Below are 20,229 nucleotides of genomic sequence, written 5' to 3'. Positions count from 1 at the left end.
TATTACGGTTGGTCGTGATGTTTCTTTTCTCTTTGGTTTTTTAGGTATTTTTGAATAGGCTACATTTTGATTAGTCTGATTATTTCTCAAGATTAGATTTAGGTCAAGCGTGTGTGATAAGAAAGCTGTCAAGGTGACACTGTGTACTTCCCTCGTGTCACCTTAGCGGACAAAATGTTCAGTTGTCCTCTCACCAGTAATGCTAATGTTTGTAGATGTAATGTGACGTTTCCCAGCTCTTCCTTTGTCTTATTAACAGGCGTCCAGGGCGGTGCTCGGGATCGGGTGGCTCTTCTGTTCTGCATCCAGCTTTCCCTCAGTTGCTCCAGCATGTGTGGGTGATTTTTGCCGGATTCAGTCGTGCTGTCCGGGGTTGCAGGGTAGTTTTTCTAATTGCCGTTCCTCTGCGTTTACTTCGTAGCTGGCTTCTGCAGGGGAGCAGAGAAGAGCTTCTCCGTTTCCCCCCTTCTTTTAGCAGCACTGTGGACGCCTGGATTCCTTTTAATACCCAGTGTGCTGTATCGTGTTGCTGTTATTTTTTTTAAGATTTTATTTATTTATTTGACAGAGAAAGACACAGTGAGAGATGGAACAGGGGGAGTGGGAGAGGCAGAGGCAGGCTTCGCACCGAGCAGGGGGAGCCCAATGCGGGGCTCAGTGCAGGGCTCCATCCCACCTGAGCTGAAGGCAGATGCCTGATGACTGAGCCACCCAAGCGCCCCTTATGTTTCTGCTACTATTCTTCTTTACTGGCCACTGGGATTCGGTGCCCTTTGGAAATAGCCCATCAGGGTTTGAGCACTTCTCTGCTTTCTGGCGCAAGATATTCTGAGCTCACCTTGTACTTTCCTTGCTTCAAACCTGGAATCAGTTGTTTTCCCAAGAAGCCTTGGTTCTTTGTAGTGGAGAATAGTATTTAGAAACCAAGATCTGGGTGCTGGGTATACTTAGAAAATAAACTTTTTTATTTATTTATTTTTAAGATTTTTATTTATTTATTTGAGAGAAAGAGAGCATGAGAGCATGAATGGAGGGAGGGGCAGTGGGAGAGGGAGAGGGAAAAGCAGACTCCCCAGCTGAGCACGGAGCCCCGTGTGGGGCTGGGTCCCAAAACCCCAAGATCATGACCTGAACCGAAGTCAGATGCCTAACCGACTGAGCCATGCAGGCACCCCAGAAAATAAACTTTTTAAAACATGGCCTGTCACTTTGATAGTGTATATTACAATTAAGAAGACTTTCACATGCATTTTTTTTTTTTTAGATTTTATTTATTTATTTGACAGAGATCACAAGTAGGCAGAGAGGCAGGCAGGCAGGGGGGAAGCAGGCTTCCTGCTGAACAGAGAGTCCGATGCGGGGCTTGATCCCGGGACCTTGGGAGCATCACCTGAGCCGACAGCAGATGCTTTAACCCACTGAGCCACCCAGGCGCCCTCACATGCATTTTTAAATGGTTCATCATTTGGTTTTTCCTTCAGTCTTGTGTGTGGGGCAGGTCAGATACTAAAATGTCCATTTTAAAGATGACAAAAATTAAGTGTAGAGAGGATTTAACTTTCCCAGAATTATAAGACTAGTAAGAGCAGGTGCTAGGAGCAAAACTTTTAATTAATTAATTAATTTATTTTTGCCACAGTGCATTGTCTCCCAGAAGGTGTGTTTCAATAGCTAATAAAGCTGTGTGGCTGGCTTCTCTTCAGAGCCAGCTCTACGAAAGAGAGAAAGCTTCCTCTGTGAGACTAAGTGATAAATGATGAGCCTTGGGAATATTTGCATCCTTCTCAGTTAGCGTCGCCATTGGGAGTCTTTTCGTAATAGAGTTTGCTAGGAGGCTTTCAGTGGTCCTTTTGTAATGAAAAGAATATTTGACTTATGACGCAGGGAGAACTCTGTTTGAAAACAGTACATGTGGGACGCCTGGGTGGCTCAGTTGGTTGGACGACTGCTTTCGGCTCGGGTCATGTCCCGGAGTCCCGGGATCGAGTCCCGCATCGGGCTCCCAGCTCCACGGGGAGTCTGCTTCTCCCTCTGACCTTCTCCTCGCTCATGCTCTCTCTCACTGCCTCTCTCTCAAATAAATAAATAAAATAAAATAAAATAAAAAGAAAAGAAAACAGTACATGGCCATACCCAATCCCTCTGTCCAGGACAGTCTATAATTGGGTCACTCCAAGGAAGCAGGAAACCCAGGCAGTGTATATTAAACTACTGTGCTTATGCTGTCATTTGGTATTTTATTATGGGAAGGTCTCTTTTCTTAACCTTTACTTGATTTATTCTCAAATAATGCAAGCTTTTTAAAATTACCGCTCCAAGGAACCTTTTTAGATATTTTTTCCTTAATCTTTCCCCACCATGAAATTTTAATACCTCAGATGTGTAGTACATCTCTTTATATACTGTATATATATATATACATATATATATATTTGTGCTTTATGCATAAAAAGAGTAAGATTTTTGTATCCTTCAAGAACCATATTTTTACCCTCTTCAAGGTGATACCACCCCCACTGAGAATGCGTCAAGTGAGTAGATGGAGAATTGAAGGGTACATCTGATTTGTATTACAATAATACATTTTGTATTATAATAGTATATTTTAAAATATCTTTCTTGAATAGCTAAATACAGTCTATACATTATTTTGGCCCGAATAGCACCGTGATCTTTTGGTTACCTGAAGGCTGTATCCTGCATCCTACAACTTCCAAAATAGCAGTGTTCCATCCGCAGAGTTCAGAGTCTGTGGTTCGCATCCAAACAGCTAATCAGAACTATTGGCGATACTGGTCAATTTTCCAGTATTGTTTTTTTCTGGAATTCCTTGATGTGTGAAGGTTCTACGTAAATACTACTAGGAAATAAATTTAAGGGATTCACGTGTTTTCCTGCTCAAAGTACCCCCTGGCTGGACCTCAACCCCAAATAAAGACCTCTTAGGTCCGAGGGCGTACAAAGAGATGGCATTTCGCTTTCTTCAGCATTTACCCCTTACAGCAGCCTATCTTGTGTACTTTGTGGGGTTTTTCTAAGTATTTCTCTGTATGTCTTTTTATTGTTTCCTGCCTCTGTCTTCCCTTTTTTATCTTTTGCTTTCTCTGCTTTCCCCAGCTCTGCTGTCATTCCTCCTCCCCTCTGTCCACTTCCTCCCTCTCCTACATGTCCTCTCCTCTCTTTTCATCCAGGACTATGAGAGTAAGTTGCAGGCCTTGCAGAAGCAGGTTGAGACCCGCTCCCTCGCTGCAGAGACAACAGAAGAGGAGGAAGAAGAGGAAGAAGGTGAACTCCAGAGATGAAAATTTCCCTCTGTAGCTTTTGGATCTGTGCCGTCAGATTAGCCTTTCATCTGTGATCAAAGCTGGATTTGATCATAGTTAACCCTACCACTTACTGATGTTTTACCGAGCCAGGTTAAAGGGGATTCAGAAGATCCTCAATGCTGAGAACACAGACTGCGCTCTCTGAGGTGGGAGAAGGGCTGACTGTGTTCTGTCGAACACAAGGTTTCTTAGTTCGGTCCTTATAGGAGTCTCTTAGGCAGTTTACATATATTGTCTCAAATTACTGTACATGTGAAGCTCGTGTATGTTACAGATAAATATAGGGCCTTATCTTTGGTAAGATATTCTTTTATTTGCTGACATATGATTTACGCCCAGGATTACCCAGAGAGGACTTTGAACTATATTAATATATATTAAAGCCACTTCTGGCAAATTTCTAATCCTATTGCTTAGTCATGCCTACCTGCTGTAAATTTTTCAGAATCTCTTAGCTGAATCGGGGCATTAATTGCTTGTCACTTCCATATGGTGCAGTATGAATTCTCCTCCCAGTTTGTTTCTCCACCCAACCTCCCAGTAATCTCAAGGCTTCAGATTAACTTCGGAGAAACTCTAATTTATGTACTAAATTCTTTACTTTTTAATAGTGAAGTAAAATATGACCTTTTTATTTCTTGTACTAGCAAGAAAAATACATAGCATGTGAAGTTGTATAGTATGTCATAGGGCTCTTCTTCATTATAAGTCACGTATTAGATGTATACTTTTTTTAAAAGGAAGAGAAGTCTATATCTTTCATGTACTGTTTTAAATAGAATTTTTTTTTTAGGTTTTCTAAAATGTATATACTGCCTTCATAATATCAACAGAATTTCGTAAGCTTTGCTGAAAAGCAGAAAACAAAAGCAGCTGAATGGAGAACTATGGGCACATAACTTGATAAGAGAGATGAGGTAGAGGAGATGTGTAATTTCTCTGTAGTGACGAGATCACCATTTGTTACGCTTCATTTGCTCTTTTCAGCTGCTTGGACACAGCATGAATTTGAGCTGGCCCAGTGGGCCTTCCGGAAGTGGAAGTCTCACCAGTTTACTTCATTAAGGGACTTACTCTGGGGCAATGCTGTTTACCTGAAGGAGGCCAACGCCATCAGTGTGGAACTGAAGAAGAAGGTATGGAGGGCGGGAGCCCGTGGGTCATCTGGAGGTACACATGTCCCTCAGGGGGTTGTGGCTCTCATCTTGAACTAGCCTTTCCCCTGGGTGAACTCAGCTGCTGTTGGCTGTGAAACAGGGTTATATATGCCTTTATTCACCGTATGTGCCTGGAACATAGTAGGTACTCATTAAATATTACGCGACTTTTTTTTTTTTTTTAAAGATTTCATCTATTTATTTGTCAGAGAGAGAGAGAGCCCAAGCAGGGGGAGCAGCAAAGGGAGAGGGAGAAGCAGGTTACCTGTGAGCAGGGAGCCTGTTACAGGACTCAATCCCAGGACCCTGGAATCATGACCCAAGCCAAAGGCAGACACTTAACTGACTGAGCCACCCAGGTGTCCCAATTACATGACATTTTTATTTATTTATTTATTTTTAAATATTTTATTTATTTATTTGACAGAGAGAGATCACAAGCAGGCAGAGAGGCAGGCAGAGAGAGAGAGAGGAGGAAGCAGGCTCCCCACTGAGCAGAGAGCCCAATGCGGGGCTTGATCCCAGGACAATGAGATCATGACCTGAGCCGAAGGCAGCAGCTTAACCCACTGAGCCACCCAGGCGCCCCTACATGACATTTTTAAAACAACTTGTTTTCCATCTTATTTACAAATGAGGAGATTGTATTCCAACAAGAGCTAGCAAAACTTTTTTTTTTTTTAAGATTTTATTTATTTGAGAGACAGAGTGAGTGAGAGAGAGAACACACGAGCAGAGACAGAGGCAGAAGGAGAGGGAAAAGCAGGCTCCCCTGCTGAGCCTGATGTGGGGCTCGATCCCAGTACTCTGGGATCATGACCTGAGCCGAAGGCAGATGCCCAACCAACTGAACCACCCCAGTTCCCCAAGAGCTAGAGGAACATATTAATAGGAGAATGCTATTCTTGGGTTTCTAAAAATCTCAATTTTCTTTGAGTTTTCAACCATAACATTTGCACCTATAAGTCCTAAGTGCCCTTCCTGGTCTAGGCCAGTGTACACAGGGGACAGGTCCTCTGCACTCAAACAGCCAGGCTCCAGTTCCAGTTTTTGTATTGACCCCAACGGCCCTGTGCCTCCATTCCCTCATTCCCTCAAGAGGAACTTTGCAGCGGCCCCTGCCACCTAGGTTTCTGTGAGGCCTGAAAGAAGGAGTAGATGTAAAGAGTTGAAATAGCTCTTAGACTTGAAAAGGCAATAAATGTTACTGCTTTTCCTTATTACCAGAACGTCACACCACATCTTAAATTTGCTTCTTCTCCCTGTCCCACTGTTGAATGGAGGCTACTAGGATGACAGTGGAGTCAGTGGGCAGTATCACGTGGCAGGAAAGAGCACAGAGGGCTCAGCCTTGGGAGATTCATTCTCTTCCCCTAGGGCTGTATTCTAGTGCTGTACAACAGGGGAGGATATCTTCTTCATTCAGTCTCACCAGCCCATTTCATTTTGTAAGTATATACCCCTCTCTCCAAGCAGACGAAGTACAGGCAGGAGACTCTGTCTTTCCTTCTTGCTGGTGTATCTGGCATTTACAAGATACTCGTAGGTGAAAATACAGGGCGGTAGCAAGACATAAATGACATGGCGCATGCAAAGCACTTTCCACGTAGTAAGCACTTCTAAGAGTAGCACCTGTGCTTCTTGAGTTTAGGATGGAAAACCAGCTGTGACATTGCTCTAGCCACCCCCACCCCCTGCCCACGACTCAGTGAGAAGCTAGAGATGTCCTTGTGGGTCCAGCTTTTGTTCTCTTATGTGAGTTCCATCAACCAAAATATAGGGACTGAGATTTTAGTTTGTGTAAAAACACTGTGCTGGGCTAGGAGAGCAAAGTCTGTAAAAAGCTTAATTTGAAATTAGGATGGTTTTCTACAGCTGATACACACGTGGCCATTTTTCCCCAGTTAATCATAGGCTGTTCACTGAGCACATACTACACGTTTGACCTCTTTCCTGTGGAGTAGGATTCTATTGCCTCATTTCCGAGGCTGACTTGCTGAAAACATAAAGGCCATTGGGATGGTTTCTTCTTTCCACATAGGTGCAGTTCCAGTTTGTCCTGCTGACAGACACATTGTACTCCCCTTTGCCTCCGGAATTACTTCCCACTGAGATGGAGAAAACTCATGAAGACAGGCCTTTCCCTCGTACTGTGGTGGCCGTAGAGGTCCAGGATCTGAAGAATGGAGCAACGCATTATTGGTCTTTGGAGAAACTCAAGTATGAAAAATTCCTCATAAAATCAGTTGTTTTATTTAGGAAATAATAATAAATTGCTTGGGTGGGCTCCCTCAGACTCTCCGCTGTGTGATGGCACTATTGCTTCCTTTTCTGTGGTGCTGAATGCTGTTGCTCTGCAGGGCTGCCACCGTCCATCCATCTTCTGCTAAATCAATGAATCCCGCTCTGTTGTCGCTTGTAGATCGGATTTAGATCTGCCCCCTGTAGACCCTCTTACATTTTAAATGTTTCAATCTCATGATACCTAGTTCTGCCTTGGGTCTGGTAATCATTTATCTTTTCTGTTCTGGATCTGGTGATCGGTAATAAACAGGAAAGTTACAATATGGTTTCCTTTGCCTTTAGCATGGTGAGATATTTTCCACTGTACATTATATTTGAGATGTCATATACCACTGAACTACATTTCTCTTAAGATTCAGTAGCGGTTAGGTGGCTTGTCTCTAGACTCAGACACTGTGAATACTGAGCGTTGTGAGTTTCTCTACTTTGGGCCTTCATTCTTTTCTAATATCATTAAATGATGGGAACAGCTTTTTTTTTTTTTTCATCTTGCATGGAAGATACTTCCAGAGTGAAATTTTGATGCAATCTCATGATATTAAGCAGAGCACTTTGTGTTTATGCAGGCAGAGGCTGGATTTGATGCGCGAGATGTATGACAGGGCAGGTGAGGTGGCCTCCGGCACCCAGGACGAAAGCGAAGCCACCGTGACCGGCAGTGATCCCTTTTATGATCGGTTCCATTGGTTCAAACTGGTCGGAAGGTACGTGATGATTTCATCAGTGTCTTCTTTTTAAATAGTGAGTGATTTGTTTAGAACCTCAGCAGCTATTACAGAAAGTTAAAAGAAAAAGTGTGCACAAATGCTCCACGTATAATCTTACCCATTCAGACCCAGCCACCGGGTCATGCGGTAAACTTGCCTACGCTTTCTTCAGTGTGCGTCCTTCAGGCTCGTCTTTGATCCAGAGTAATTGACAGCCTTCCCTGCCTCTTACAGTTGAAGAGCAGAGATTTGCAAGAAAAAGAAAACCTGTATCTGTATCCTGCACAGTTTAAAATCAGTATGACTTACAGCTTACCAGCTGGCAACTAACTTCTTGATCCGACGTGTCCTCTTTTTTTTTTTTTTTTTTTTTTTTTTTTTAAGGCAGTTTATCTCATGTTAGTCTTTGCCGTGGGTGAGTCAACTGCAGATCTTGGTCATCTGCCTGAGCCTCTTCTGTGCATACATACATTTCAACGTGTAATGAAAACAAGTAGTGCCCTGTGAATCCATACGGAGTCCAAGTTCTTAGAGGTTTAGAATTTAAAAAGCAGAAATGTAATGTAATATGTTCTGAGCAATGATTTCGGAAATTGAATTGTTTTTCAACTACAAAAATTTTCTGACAGTTTTACAGGAACTAGGCCAAAAGAAGGAGCTGAAGTCCTAGTATTTTGTAGAAATGAAGTTAAATCTGTTCCATTCCACTCTGTTAGTAGAGTGTTTCTGAAGCGTTGAATTGGCCAAACACGGCTTATCCAAGCAAGGCCCGTACTTGCTTTGCCATACACCACTCCATCCATTTTGTTTTCTGCTCCGAGATGACGTGGGAGTTGTAATAAAGATCTGTACTTTTTTTATTTGACCAAATGTTGAGTGGCTCCTTTGAGGCTTGGCTGCTGATCTTTTGTGTGAACTGGAAAATACAAGCATTTTCGCAGCACACATTTTACCTGGGATCTTCCACTCATGTATTTCCTTTGCTTTTCTTATTCTAAGGACCAGGCCTTGTTCCCTTTCACCTGAACCAGATGATTTATGCTCATTTTATCCTTTTGCTTTTCCACTTGCTTTTATTGTGTTGATTCCCCAGTGGGTTCTGTCCTGTTGACATCTATAGCTTCCTGTTTAACCAACTGTTCCTCTCTCCTTCCTTGGCTGTGTCCCCTGGCGTCTTCCCTGGTGTCTAGCTCCCCCATTTTCCACGGCTGTGTGAATGAGCGCCTTGCTGACCGCACACCCTCCCCCACTTTTTCCACGGCCGATTCCGACATCACTGAGCTGGCTGACGAGCAGCAAGATGAAATGGAGGATTTTGATGATGAGGCATTCGTGGATGACACCGGCTCTGACGCAGGGACGGAGGAGGGATCAGATCTCTTCAGTGACGGGCATGACCCGTTTTACGACCGATCCCCATGGTTCATTTTAGTGGGAAGGTTGGTGAGGTTATTGTGAGAAGGGCAAAAAGGGACCAGCTCTTGCTTTAAAGAGGCTCCTTGTGCAATTCGGGATGATGTTCCTTAGCAGATTCCATTTGTGACATGCCGATCTGGCGGGGAGAGCCCTCAGGCCGTGTCTATGGGGTAGTCAGTATTTGCTCGGTACAGCCTACGGCAGTGTGTAAAGGCTCTCCGTGGAGGACCCCTTGTCTTAAACTCCCCAGTAATTTCCCTCTAAAGGGGAAAACCACAGAGGAGAAAGTAATTAGAGCTGAATCTAGTGTTACAAGGTCAAAGAATGTTCCTATGTTGTGATGCTTCCTTTTTGTAGGAATGTGAGTGAAGAAGCAGAGGGGGATGACATGAGAAGGAGAGCAGAGCAAGGCCAAGGTTGAAACAAAGGATGTATAACACTGTCAGGAATCAAGAGGATAAAAGTAGAATCAGGAGTAGTGTTGGGTCACTTAAAAATAAAATCTAAATAAATAAATAAATAGGTAGGGGGTGCCTGGCTGGCTCAGTCAGTAGAGTGTGCAACTCTTGATCTCAGGGTTGTGAGTTTGAGCCCCAAGTTGGATGTAGAGATTACTTAAAAATCTTAAAAAGTAAATAAATAGGAGTGTGTTGGGTTTATTTTTTACCTACTTTGAGTCAGAAAAAGAATCAGGAACATGAAGTTTCCTTTTGTCTGAAATGAATGCCTTTCTTTAGCCAGTTTCAGTGAACCTATCTGTAGATCTTTGGCTTCTGCCAAAATTTTACCTATAGGTTTTATAATGATGAAGCTCATGAAATTATCTGTTGACACCACCAACAATGGATATTTGTTCAGCACTGCATGAAACTGGTCTGTGTTAAGTTGAGTTTTCCAAACTGAGGCCTTGTCTCAGATTCCATCTGTCAGTGACGCAGAGCTCTCCTCGTATGCCCCTCATACTGAGGTCTTTGTCTACACCCAGTCTTCGTGCTGAGGTAATTTTATTACAAATTCAGCAGTGCAGCACTCGCTGGATTCACAAAAAGTGTGTGCAGGTTTTAAGGTATGAAATTGAATCTTAACAGTTCATTAGGGCCACATGTTGCTGAATGCTTTAAAAATAGGGAATTACGCCAGTTCTCCAAAAATTAAAGCGCAGCACATGTCCTGAGCCAGTAGGGAGGTAAGTCTCACACTGAGCTTATGGTGTGATGTTGGTCGCCTGGCAAGGACTAAATATAACTACTGGGGTGTACGGTCACTGAGCCGGACAGGGGGCAAGACAAGCTTGCTGGTAGACACAAAAGCCTCAACTGTGACCAGGGTTTGTAATGTAATACTAGACAGTCTTGGGAGTTTATGATAGCGGAGCGGCATCTATTCAGGTTTTCCGTGCATAAGCATTAACGGATTGTGCAGCCGTGAATGTTGTTTTCTGCTGGTGTATTGCCAGAAATAGATGCCTAGAATTTCAGAGAAGCTGATTTATATTAAAACTGAGAGCAGTGGTTCTGTGTACCAATAATGGGACGATAGAGCTTTTTCTTATATTATGGCTTTGTGTGTTCTAAAAGGGTTGGGAGTTAGAACTGAGTTTCTGTCCCTAAACTGCTTGTCCTGGTGCCAGCTGCGCAGCTGCTCGTTGTGCACCGTCACACAGGGAGGAACGTGGAGCTTCATCTCATGCGGCACATCGCTAAGAACCCTGACCCTAGGAGATGTTTGAGGCCGCACGTTGGCTTCACTGAAACCGAGGCTGTTGGGTTCTCAAGTACAAGTGAGGAGTTAGGTAGGAAAACGGAGAGCCTTAAAGATCTTTATCTTTTCGATTCTGTCATCCGCACTAGCCAAGTGACTATCCTGGTGAAGAGTTTTCCGAAGCCTTTGTATTTGGAGTCGCTTGTGTGGAGAACTTGGGTCAGAATCCCACTTAATATGGACATTCACTGGCTTAAAATGTATGCATTATTTTCTCTACTGTTTTAATCATATCAGATTTAAGTATAGGTATAAAGCAATCAGCTCTGCTTTGATTTTCAAGTAATTTCCATATGTTTGGCTTCCCAGGTTCTACAGCTAACTTTAACTTGTGAGGAGGATGTTAGTGGAGGGGGTGAAATTGTGGCCATCAGTCAAGTGGGGGATAGCTCTTTACTTTTCACCCTTGACTTCATTTCTCATCTACAATCAAAACTGATAACTATGCAACTTCACCCAGATATGTAGTGGTCATTGTACGTATGAGAAGTAACTTCTTTCCTGTTTTTGTGATTCACAGGATAGGACTTCCCATATTGGCGCATAATTGCAAATACAATTCGCTTGTAAAATTTTCCACTTTCTTGTGAAATTCCATTTGTAGGTTTTGTTTCTTGGCCTTGGCTGCCTCTGGCAAATTTTTGTATGAAAATGAAAAGAGCTTGTCCCTTTAGCTATTCTTTTATGGCATGCTGGGATGTTATGAACCATCCATCATAATTTGGGATGAAATGTAAAATAGTTAAGCTGGGTTAAAAGGGGGCAAAAGATGGTTATTCTGACACCTAAGTCTGAACTGACATTGTGTTCTGTAACTAGAACCATAATTACACTGATTTGTCTTTCTGTTGACCAAATTAGTTTCCCTTTTTGATGTAACTTCACAGAACTTATGCTAATATACCCTTTACATCTTCCCCTCTCTCATTTCTGTTCTCCTTCAGTCTGCTAGGTCAAAGTATAAGGACTCTCAAGAATGCAGAGTATTTATAAAAATTCCAGCTTAAAAAACTTCAGAGGAGAACTTCTACGGCATTGACCTTGGGCAAAGGACAGTCTTCCGATAATAATACAGGGAGAGCTGGCAAGTGACCATGCGGTTGTGTAGCCCCTGTGCCAGTGCCCCTGCCACTGCCGGAGAATCACAGAAGTCTCTTTTCTAAAACGGGAAATACAAAAGAATACTTTCTGTCCTTTCACCTTTGGAATAACCATTGCCATAGGTGGAAAGGGGATTTTTGCCTAAGTGTGTGGTCAGACAGTACTTTGTTGTAATGCATGTGTGAACACGATATGCAGTGCCTTCAATGGGAAGCTTTTTGAAAATTAGAAACAGGCATTCCTGGCATAAGTATAAAAACAACTATACAAATTAAGTAGAGTTAGGAACCTAAACATGTTCTCTATAGTTAATATCTATCTTGAGTATATCTTTGAAAAATCAACCTCTGGTGTGACCCATTTTTCTGGAAAATGGTCCACTTCTGATTAAAGATAGAGGACAAGTCATGTACATAGACGCTCAATCATGTTGATTGGATGTTGAGTGTACTTAATAAATATGCCAGACCCTCTGTAGACAGCGGTAAACAAAATCAAACGTGAATCCTGCTCTCTCAGGTTTGCAGACTGGTGGTTGAGACAGACAAACAGTCATATAGATATAAATCATAGCAATGATGGAGTCATGTGTGTTACTGAGATCACTTAGCGCTGGGGGAGCCTGTCATGAGAGTATGTTCAGAGTAAGACCTGACCTGCAGTTGTGAAATCAAAGGCATGAGGTGGGCAGTAGAGTTCAGGGTGGGCTCCACGCCGGGGACAGGTACGTGCGGTGACTCTGCCCCACCGAGGCACTGAGAGCGAGCAAGTGGGCTGGAATCATGAAGAGCTGAAGGTGGTCTGTATGGTGCTGACTGGGAAAGGGAAGCCGTCCATTTGGTACCGTAGGCCAAATTCTTCGTCTTTAACTTCTGTCACAGTAGCTAATACTTGAGATTCTTATTTTAATCCTTTTTAGAAGACTTTCCATTTTTAAATTTTTATACAACATAGCTTTAACCCTCTCTTAGTATTTCCTTCCCCACCTTTGGAGCAGACTGAAAGGGAAGTAGACTTCATTTGATCTGATTCAGTGTTTTACTTACAGTTGTTTTTGTTACAGTTTTCATTCACATTTCATTTATGCTCTTTAAGTTTTATTAACATGTCTTTTTCTGTGGTGTACTTTGTCTATTTTCAGTATTTTTTTTCACTACTTTGAGTTGAAATCCCACAAATCCACTCCATCTCCCATTTCTCTTTGTTCTAATGCAGACTCAGAGCAGGAGAAGAAGCAGACAGGCATACGTGTCACGTTCGGTTATGTTTGATTTCTTGGTGCAAATGTTTACTCTCTGTCTTGCTTTGTGTTCAAAGATCATATACCCTGTGGGAAGACAAGAGTAACAGTAGGAACTAGATTCTGTATCACATCCACTAATTGAAATGAACTTGTAATCACATTTTTATTGTTAAAAAAAATCAATAGATACAAAATAATGAAGTAAAAAGAGTACAAATGCGATGGGACTCTGCTAGTTTGTTTGAAAAAGACGATTTTAAGTCTATAACCTTCCTTTCGTGTTTCCATTTCTGAGTTAAGTTTTGGACTCCAGGAACAAAAGCAATCCTTTACGGATGAGCTCTCTTTTTCTCCCTGGATATTCGTCTGTGTCCAGCCAGAGTCTCCTCTAAGCTTGCTCCTCAGAAACTTCTGGCTACAAACCCTCTTTGCTCATATGTGTCAGTCACCTGCCTGAAAATAATAGTCATTTCCTAGAGCATTTCCATAATGCTGTGACTTGAAATCTATTTTAGAGTTATTAACTGTATTTCAGTCCCATTTCCTTCCTTTTTTGTCTCCCAATTTCTGGTTTATCTCTTGGGAGAAATAAAACAAAACACCTTTATGTTAAAAGGTTAAGCTCTTCAGTAGGTTCCCTTTTCTCCACCTTAGCAGTATCCATAGGACAGTCCTCTTGAAAGTCTATTTCCAATTGTTACTCTTCTACCTATGCTAGTCTTTTTTTTTTAACTTGTCATTTTTATAGGGAGTAATTTGGTGTAAGTTGGTCTTTGTCCACTGCTTTACCAAGCATTTGCATTTCTTTCTGTATTATCTCTGCCAGAAGAGCAACGGGAGGCAGTCTGGTAGTACAGAACAGAAAGGTGACCTTAAGACAGGGCCTAGAAGCCCTGAGAATATTCTCGGGAATCTGAAAGCCATCTTCTCTGCCTGCAGGGCGCTCAGATGTTTGTCTCCTGGTTTCTGTCTCTAGGGCATTTGTTTACCTGAGCAACCTGCTGTACCCGGTGCCCCTGATTCACAGGGTAGCCATCGTCAGCGAGAAAGGTGAAGTGCGGGGGTTTCTGCGTGTGGCCGTGCAGGCCATTGCAGGTAGGTGACCTTGCCCCCGTGTGAGAGCTGTGGTTCTTCGCCCAGAGACAAGGCAGACCAGTTCTGTGTGGGCCGCACTTCAGTTGCGTGTTGGCGTGTCTGTCTCGGAGAAAGCTTTCATTGCTTCCTTTTAGTTATCATTTCCCCGTTATCATAAATAGATTCTGTTAGTCTGGGCCACAGCTATTGTGGAGTAATGGGATGAAGGGATTCCTTTAACATAAAGAACAACTTTTAGGGGCACCTGGGTGGCTCAGTGGGTTAAGCCTCTGCCTTCAGCTGAGGTCATGATCCCAGGGTCCTGGGATCGAGCCCAGTATCGGGCTCTCTGCTCAGCAGGGAGCCTGCTTCCCTTCCTCTCTCTGCCTGCCTCTTTGCCTACTTGTGATCTCTGACAAATAAATAAATAAAATCTTAAAAAAAAAAAAAAGAACAACTTTTATAAAAGTAATTTCTAAAACTGCTTCAGAAGTAACAAAGGATATCCAGGACCTTTTTCTTGCGTAATTTTCTCTCACGGTACTTGTACCAGCCATTTCAGTCCTTGGATTACTGCTTTGTTGCTTATGGATCAAGATTCTGCTATTTTACACTTCTCCATGATCCAGCCTACATTCTGAGGAAAGAATGTGGCCATTTCGTATAATTTCTAGATGCCCTTTGGTGTGGCGTGGCCTCGCAGCTTTTCCCTGTGGAAATCTTTGGCATGGTCACCAGGGTCAACTCTATGCCAGTTTGTGCAAGCACAGTCCCATACCTTCAGCTGTTCGTTGGGTGGTATTGCATGTCCTCTTGCCAAGGGAAGAGTCCGTGTTTCTAGGTGTGACATTTGAACAATATCAAGAATAAAACTGATTCCTTATTAAATAGTCTCATTTGAGCTGAGCAGGTTGGTAAACACACCTCTGCGTAGAGTTGGAATCAGCCCCTATGACTTCACTGCTTCCGGCTCTTCCTTTCTTAAGCAAAAGCTCGTTCTTCAGCATCTCCTCTTACGAAAGTCTTCTAGCTAGAAGGCTCCACCACTTTCCTGTTTATTTTATAATCCAACAAGAGCCATTCCTCTGGCCCCATCGTAGACTCATTTGATCCTTCTCTTTTTTGTTGTTGTGTTTTCTACTTAGCGGATGAAGAAGCTCCTGATTATGGTTCTGGGATTCGACAGTCAGGAACAGCTAAAATATCTTTTGATAACGAGTACTTTAATCAGGTGAGAACCCTTCCAGGGAGGGAAAAACTCAGAGAAGGAAAGGCAGGAGACAGGTTTATAATAAGGGAGGATATTCACTAGAAAACAGTTCTTCTGGCCAGAGCTGCAAAAGACAGGTGACCACAGGCTTGTTGCATGAACACAGGATATGTCTAACAATTACAGAGGCAAAGACACTATGACACTAATTCTGTTTTATTACCTTTTCTCAGGCAGCTCTTAATCCACATACTTTTCCAGCCATTGTTACTTTTGGGGCAAATAGACATGAGTAAGGAGGTTGGGGGAAATATGCTGTCATGCTGCTTGACCAGCTCCCTGCTCCTGCCTTGTTTTCAGAATGACTTTTCTTCAGTTGCAATGACTCGTTCTGGTCTGTCCTTGGAGGAACTGAGGATTGTGGAAGGACAGGGTCAGAGTTCTGAGGTCACCACTCCTCCAGAAGAAATCAATCGAATGAATGACTTGGGTACGTAGACAGAGGTTACCGTGACTGGGGACATTCTCAAAGAGGGCAAGATACTGACCATCATCAAGGGAGATAGTTGCTTTCGTCGACTAGGAATGGAAAGCGTGCCCTCCTCTCTCCTCTTTGAGAGTGGTCTGTGCCGTATTTGAACCATATGTGTGTTCATTTGACCCTTTCTAGATTTGAAGTCAGGCACTTTGCTGGATGGTAAGATGGTCATGGAAGGGTTTTCTGAAGAGATCGGCCACCACCTGAAACTGGGCAGCGCCTTCACTTTCCGAGTAACTGTGCTGCAGGCCAGCGGGATCCTCCCGGAGTATGCGGATATCTTCTGTCAGTTCAAGTAAGCCCCCCTCTGCGTGCCTGCCTCGCTGGTGCTGGTGACCCGGGTGACATCCTTTGTGTACCACCCAGTGCTTCACTCTACATATGCGAGGTGGTTTTTTTGTTTTTGTTTTTGTTTTTTTCCCCTATGTGAGGTGTTAATACTCTCAAGTGGGAAACAACTACCAGTGTCTGAAATAAAACAGCTTTCTTCACTCCAGGGGGCGGTAAGAACCAGAAACCTAAAATGGGATGAACTCGAGTTTGCTGTGAGGAGGGGTGTGACCGTGCATCCTGCTAAGAGGGTTCCACAGTGGCCTGTCCCCCCTCTGCTGGAAATACAGGATCTGATGTAGATAAGCCTGTTTAATCATCTTTTTAATGCTCTTCGTGGGAAAATATCTTATTAATAAACAAGTCTGAAGGCCATGAATTATCCAGCCACCAGTTACGCCTGTTCAATACTTGGAGGAAAAAAACCATGCAAATGACAGTAAAATTCCACGTCAACTGAAAAATAACTACTTTGTAGAGATGTGACTGGTTTCATTCCTTAGCCACTTACAAACTCTATCCTATAACCCTCTGGAGTTTTTCTTCTCATAACACTCCTTGGAAAACACTCTTTTGACAGTGTTAACTTTTAATACCTCCAGACATCAGTATGTTTTTTCATTACTGAGGAAGGGCCACAGTACAAGAGAGTGCGTTCTCCCTTGACTCAGTCCAAGTCCGCAGTTGGCCCCTGGCGCCACCAGGAGGCTCCTTGAGAGTTCTGCCATCCCTGTCCTTCAGCATGTGCCTCTCTGCACATCAGGGGTCCTCGTACAGTTGACAAAGCACTGCCTTTATGGAGATTATAGCCGCGAATCAGATGTGATTACTGCATAGTAAGCCACTGATATTGTTTGCTAGAACTCACAGTTGTTGTTGACATATTACCTATCGAGTGTTGATTGTGCCCTGTCGGTGTGTTTTCACTAGCAGCCCGAAATTAACATGGGGGTGGACTTAGCTAGATGACCCTGTTGCTTTGAGCTTTCATTATTACACTAGTTAGGCAACTGAAAAAAAATTTTTTTTAAGATTTTATTAATTTGAGAGCGAGGGAATGAACAGGGGAAACGGGAGAAGCAGACTCCCCTCTGAGCCCCCAACCTGGGACTCAAGCCCAAGACCCCAAGATCATGACCTGAGCCAAAGGCAGACGCTTAACCGACTGAGCCACCCACGCACCCCACAACTGAAATATTTTATGGAAAAGACCTACTTGGTTAACTGGCATCTGAAATGCCAGTAATGTCATGTTGATCTTTTTGTCCTAAAATCTCCAGCACGAGAGTAGCCTCTCCACCTGGTGTCAGCTCTGGAGGAGAGGGAGTGTTGACTCCTGTTGAAAGAAGGCTCAGATTCTTCTTGAGCTTTTACAGACTCTCATCTGGCCTGGTATAGAGAAGACACAGCTGTCGAGCAATATGAATGATTTCAGGCATCACCAGTGTGGAACCCCAGGATATTTGTCCCTGCTCTAAGCAGAGCACTGGAGGAGTGTAGATCCCAAATCAAGTAATGCCCCTGGCACATACAGCTTATGATCTGGAGAGGAAAAAAATTGGAAGGGAAAAAAAAGAAGAAGTACAAAGAGAGGGGTACCTGGATGGCTTGGTCAGAGTAAATCTTTGTATTCAGTATTCTTTAGTTCTACTTCTGTTTATTTCAGACTAATAGGGAGGGAGAGAGAAGTAAAACCCCACTATCTGTGAGTATAAATAAACATAGCCTATTGCTTCACAAATATTTCAGGAGTATCTTCTATATCTGGAACACTAAGGAGATACTATCTTTCGGGGACACAGGCATGTAAACATATTATTACAAAGAGTGAAACCATTGCTACTGAAGGAAAATGGGTCCCTAGTACTGTGGGAAGACACAGCTGTTTGGGTGAGTCAGGGAAGACTTACTGGAAGAGGTGACATTTAAATTTAATCTTCGCAGGTCATCAGAGACTGTCCTAGGCAAGAACACTAAACACAGGCTTTAGTACTACTTTATGGAAGCTTGAATCTGCCAGATCTTTTCTGCACAGAATGATTTCAATAATTTCTATTCTCAGTAAAAATAATGTTCCTACAAAGAAACAGGAAGTCACTGAATTCACTCTTGATGCTTTCGAGATATTCTTGCATGTGTGTCCACAGAGCTAAGTGGTCAGGGTCAGTTAATCTTTCAGTCATTTTTGAAATAAAATCTAAAATGCTGTCTGAGTGATAATGGAAAATATATATCACAAGGAACTACAAATTACTTGGTTCAGTTAAAGACTCTGCTTAAGTAGGCTACTTTTTTCCAGAGGATCCAAGTCAGGTTCTTTTTTTTTTTTTTTTTTTTTTTTTTTAAGAGGGAGGTAGTCGGAGGGGGCAGAGGGAGAGAAAGAGAGAATCTTAAGCAGGTTCCCCTCCCAGGTCAGGGCTCCATCTCACAACCTGATCATGACCTGAGCTGAAATCAAGAGTCGGATGTTTTAACCAGCTGAGCCACCCAAGCACCCCTCCAAGTCAGGTTCTTAAAACATAGATCTTGATGAAACTGTAATTTGAAATTCATGTGTCCTGTTTTTTTTTATTAAGCTTTTTGCATCGTCATGATGAAGCATTCTCCACTGAACCCCTCAAAAACAACGGCAGAGGAAGTCCTCTGGGCTTCTATCACGTGCAGAACGTAAGTGACATGGACGTTTTTGCCAGAAGAATTGCAGGTCTGGGGGCTGTCTGAGATGCGGTGTTAGGCAGTCGACCTGTGTGGGCGGCCTTTGTCTTTCGCAGCCCTGGAAGGAGGATTATCCAAGCTGCTTGGTGGTGAGAATAGACAATAGAGGGAGTGGCCAGAGCGATGAGGTAATCCTCAGTGGTCGGAGTGGCCAGCCTTCTCGAGTTACAGTGGGCCCCAGGAGTGTGTGGGGGTTGGGCTGCCCATAAAAATGTTCCATCAGTAGGAATGTAGTGAGTTGTTTTTAGTGTTTCCTTCCTAGAAAAATGAGTGGATTTAATATGAGTTTTGTTTAAGTTAACATATTGTCCTTTAAACTATAAGACACTTAGATTTCTCAGATGTAGGAAAAATTAAATTATCTTTTGTAGATAAATTAAGATTCAGTCTCTTTTCCTTGCAGCTGATCATATGATGAATCCATTAGTGCCCTTAGAGCTGTTGTTTGTAGAGTAAGACAACAGGCATTCCGTCTCTTCTAGGAAGGGTCACCCACACTCGATTCAAAGTCTGCAGCCTCATTACGATAGCTGACATTCTCTGAGCTCTTATTTCATCTCAGTTACTGTTCCAAAGGCCTTTTTTGTGTCTTCATTCATTTAATCCTTACCTTTATACTGTAGACCCTCATAAGCCCCATATGACTGCTGAGATGACAAGCACAGAGCAGTTAAGGTCACACACGAGGGTGACCGAGCTAGGAAGTGGCGGAGATGGGGTTGAAGCCGAGCAGTGTGGTCCTGGTGTTCAGGGTCTTCACTACGACATGACACGCTCTCCTTCTCTTGCTAACGGTAGGAGCAGGAAGGACAACACTGAAAATGGAACAGCAAACACAAAACACACTGTTTTCTTTTTTAGGTTTAATTGCATGAATATAAGCATGCGCATATCTCATAAATATTCATTGGGCTAGTGTGCACAAGGACTGTGCCTGACTCGGCTGGGGAGTAAGGATGAATCACAGAGGATTATGCCCGAAAGAGCTTAGGGGAAATCAAATGAATATTTAAACAGCAGTAGCATGCGATCATAGAAAAGTATTCCTTAAATGCGAAGGGAGTAGAAAGAAGGCAGGGTCATTTCCGTTAATGGGAAGATACTTTAAAGTTATGTTGGGTGGAGAAAGGAGGTGGGGAACTTCCTGAAGGTTATAGTGTAATAAGAAAAGGTGAGTCAGACTCGGTATTGTACCTGGTGCCTGGTCAACAGTCATGTTTTTCTCACTGTTGTTACTATTAAATCTGGGCCTTGAATGTAGGAATGACTTAAAGGCACGGAGATAGGGGCAGGCCTTCCAGGCAGAGCCGTAGCCTGGGTAAGTCCTCAGGCATCCCAAGGAGCGAA

General features: G+C 43.1%; 1 protein-coding gene across 2 annotated transcripts in view; it reads left to right on the top strand.

Annotated features, from left to right (window-relative positions):
* The window catches only part of LOC111154629 (kinesin family member 1B), a 142,252-nt gene that overhangs the window by 95,134 nt on the left and 26,889 nt on the right, over positions 1 to 20,229 (top strand). The window contains exons 21-30 of one of the 2 annotated variants that reach the window (XM_022514364.1): positions 3,192 to 3,285; positions 4,314 to 4,462; positions 6,525 to 6,703; positions 7,354 to 7,491; positions 8,685 to 8,933; positions 13,992 to 14,110; positions 15,235 to 15,320; positions 15,660 to 15,789; positions 15,970 to 16,132; positions 18,744 to 18,834. In XM_022514364.1, coding sequence (XP_022370072.1) covers positions 3,192 to 3,285; positions 4,314 to 4,462; positions 6,525 to 6,703; positions 7,354 to 7,491; positions 8,685 to 8,933; positions 13,992 to 14,110; positions 15,235 to 15,320; positions 15,660 to 15,789; positions 15,970 to 16,132; positions 18,744 to 18,834 — 1,398 coding nt within the window. The remainder of the gene's footprint in view (positions 1 to 3,191; positions 3,286 to 4,313; positions 4,463 to 6,524; positions 6,704 to 7,353; positions 7,492 to 8,684; positions 8,934 to 13,991; positions 14,111 to 15,234; positions 15,321 to 15,659; positions 15,790 to 15,969; positions 16,133 to 18,743; positions 18,835 to 20,229) is intronic. The other variant, XM_022514365.1, reaches the window with a different exon arrangement.

The sequence above is a fragment of the Enhydra lutris genome, unplaced genomic scaffold (assembly GCF_002288905.1).
Source record: "Enhydra lutris kenyoni isolate GAN:26980312 unplaced genomic scaffold, ASM228890v2 scaffoldscaffold38, whole genome shotgun sequence".
Classification (NCBI taxonomy): domain Eukaryota; kingdom Metazoa; phylum Chordata; class Mammalia; order Carnivora; family Mustelidae; genus Enhydra; species Enhydra lutris.
The sequence above is the reverse complement of the archived record's forward strand: the minus strand, read 5'-3'. Positions and strand labels throughout refer to the sequence as shown.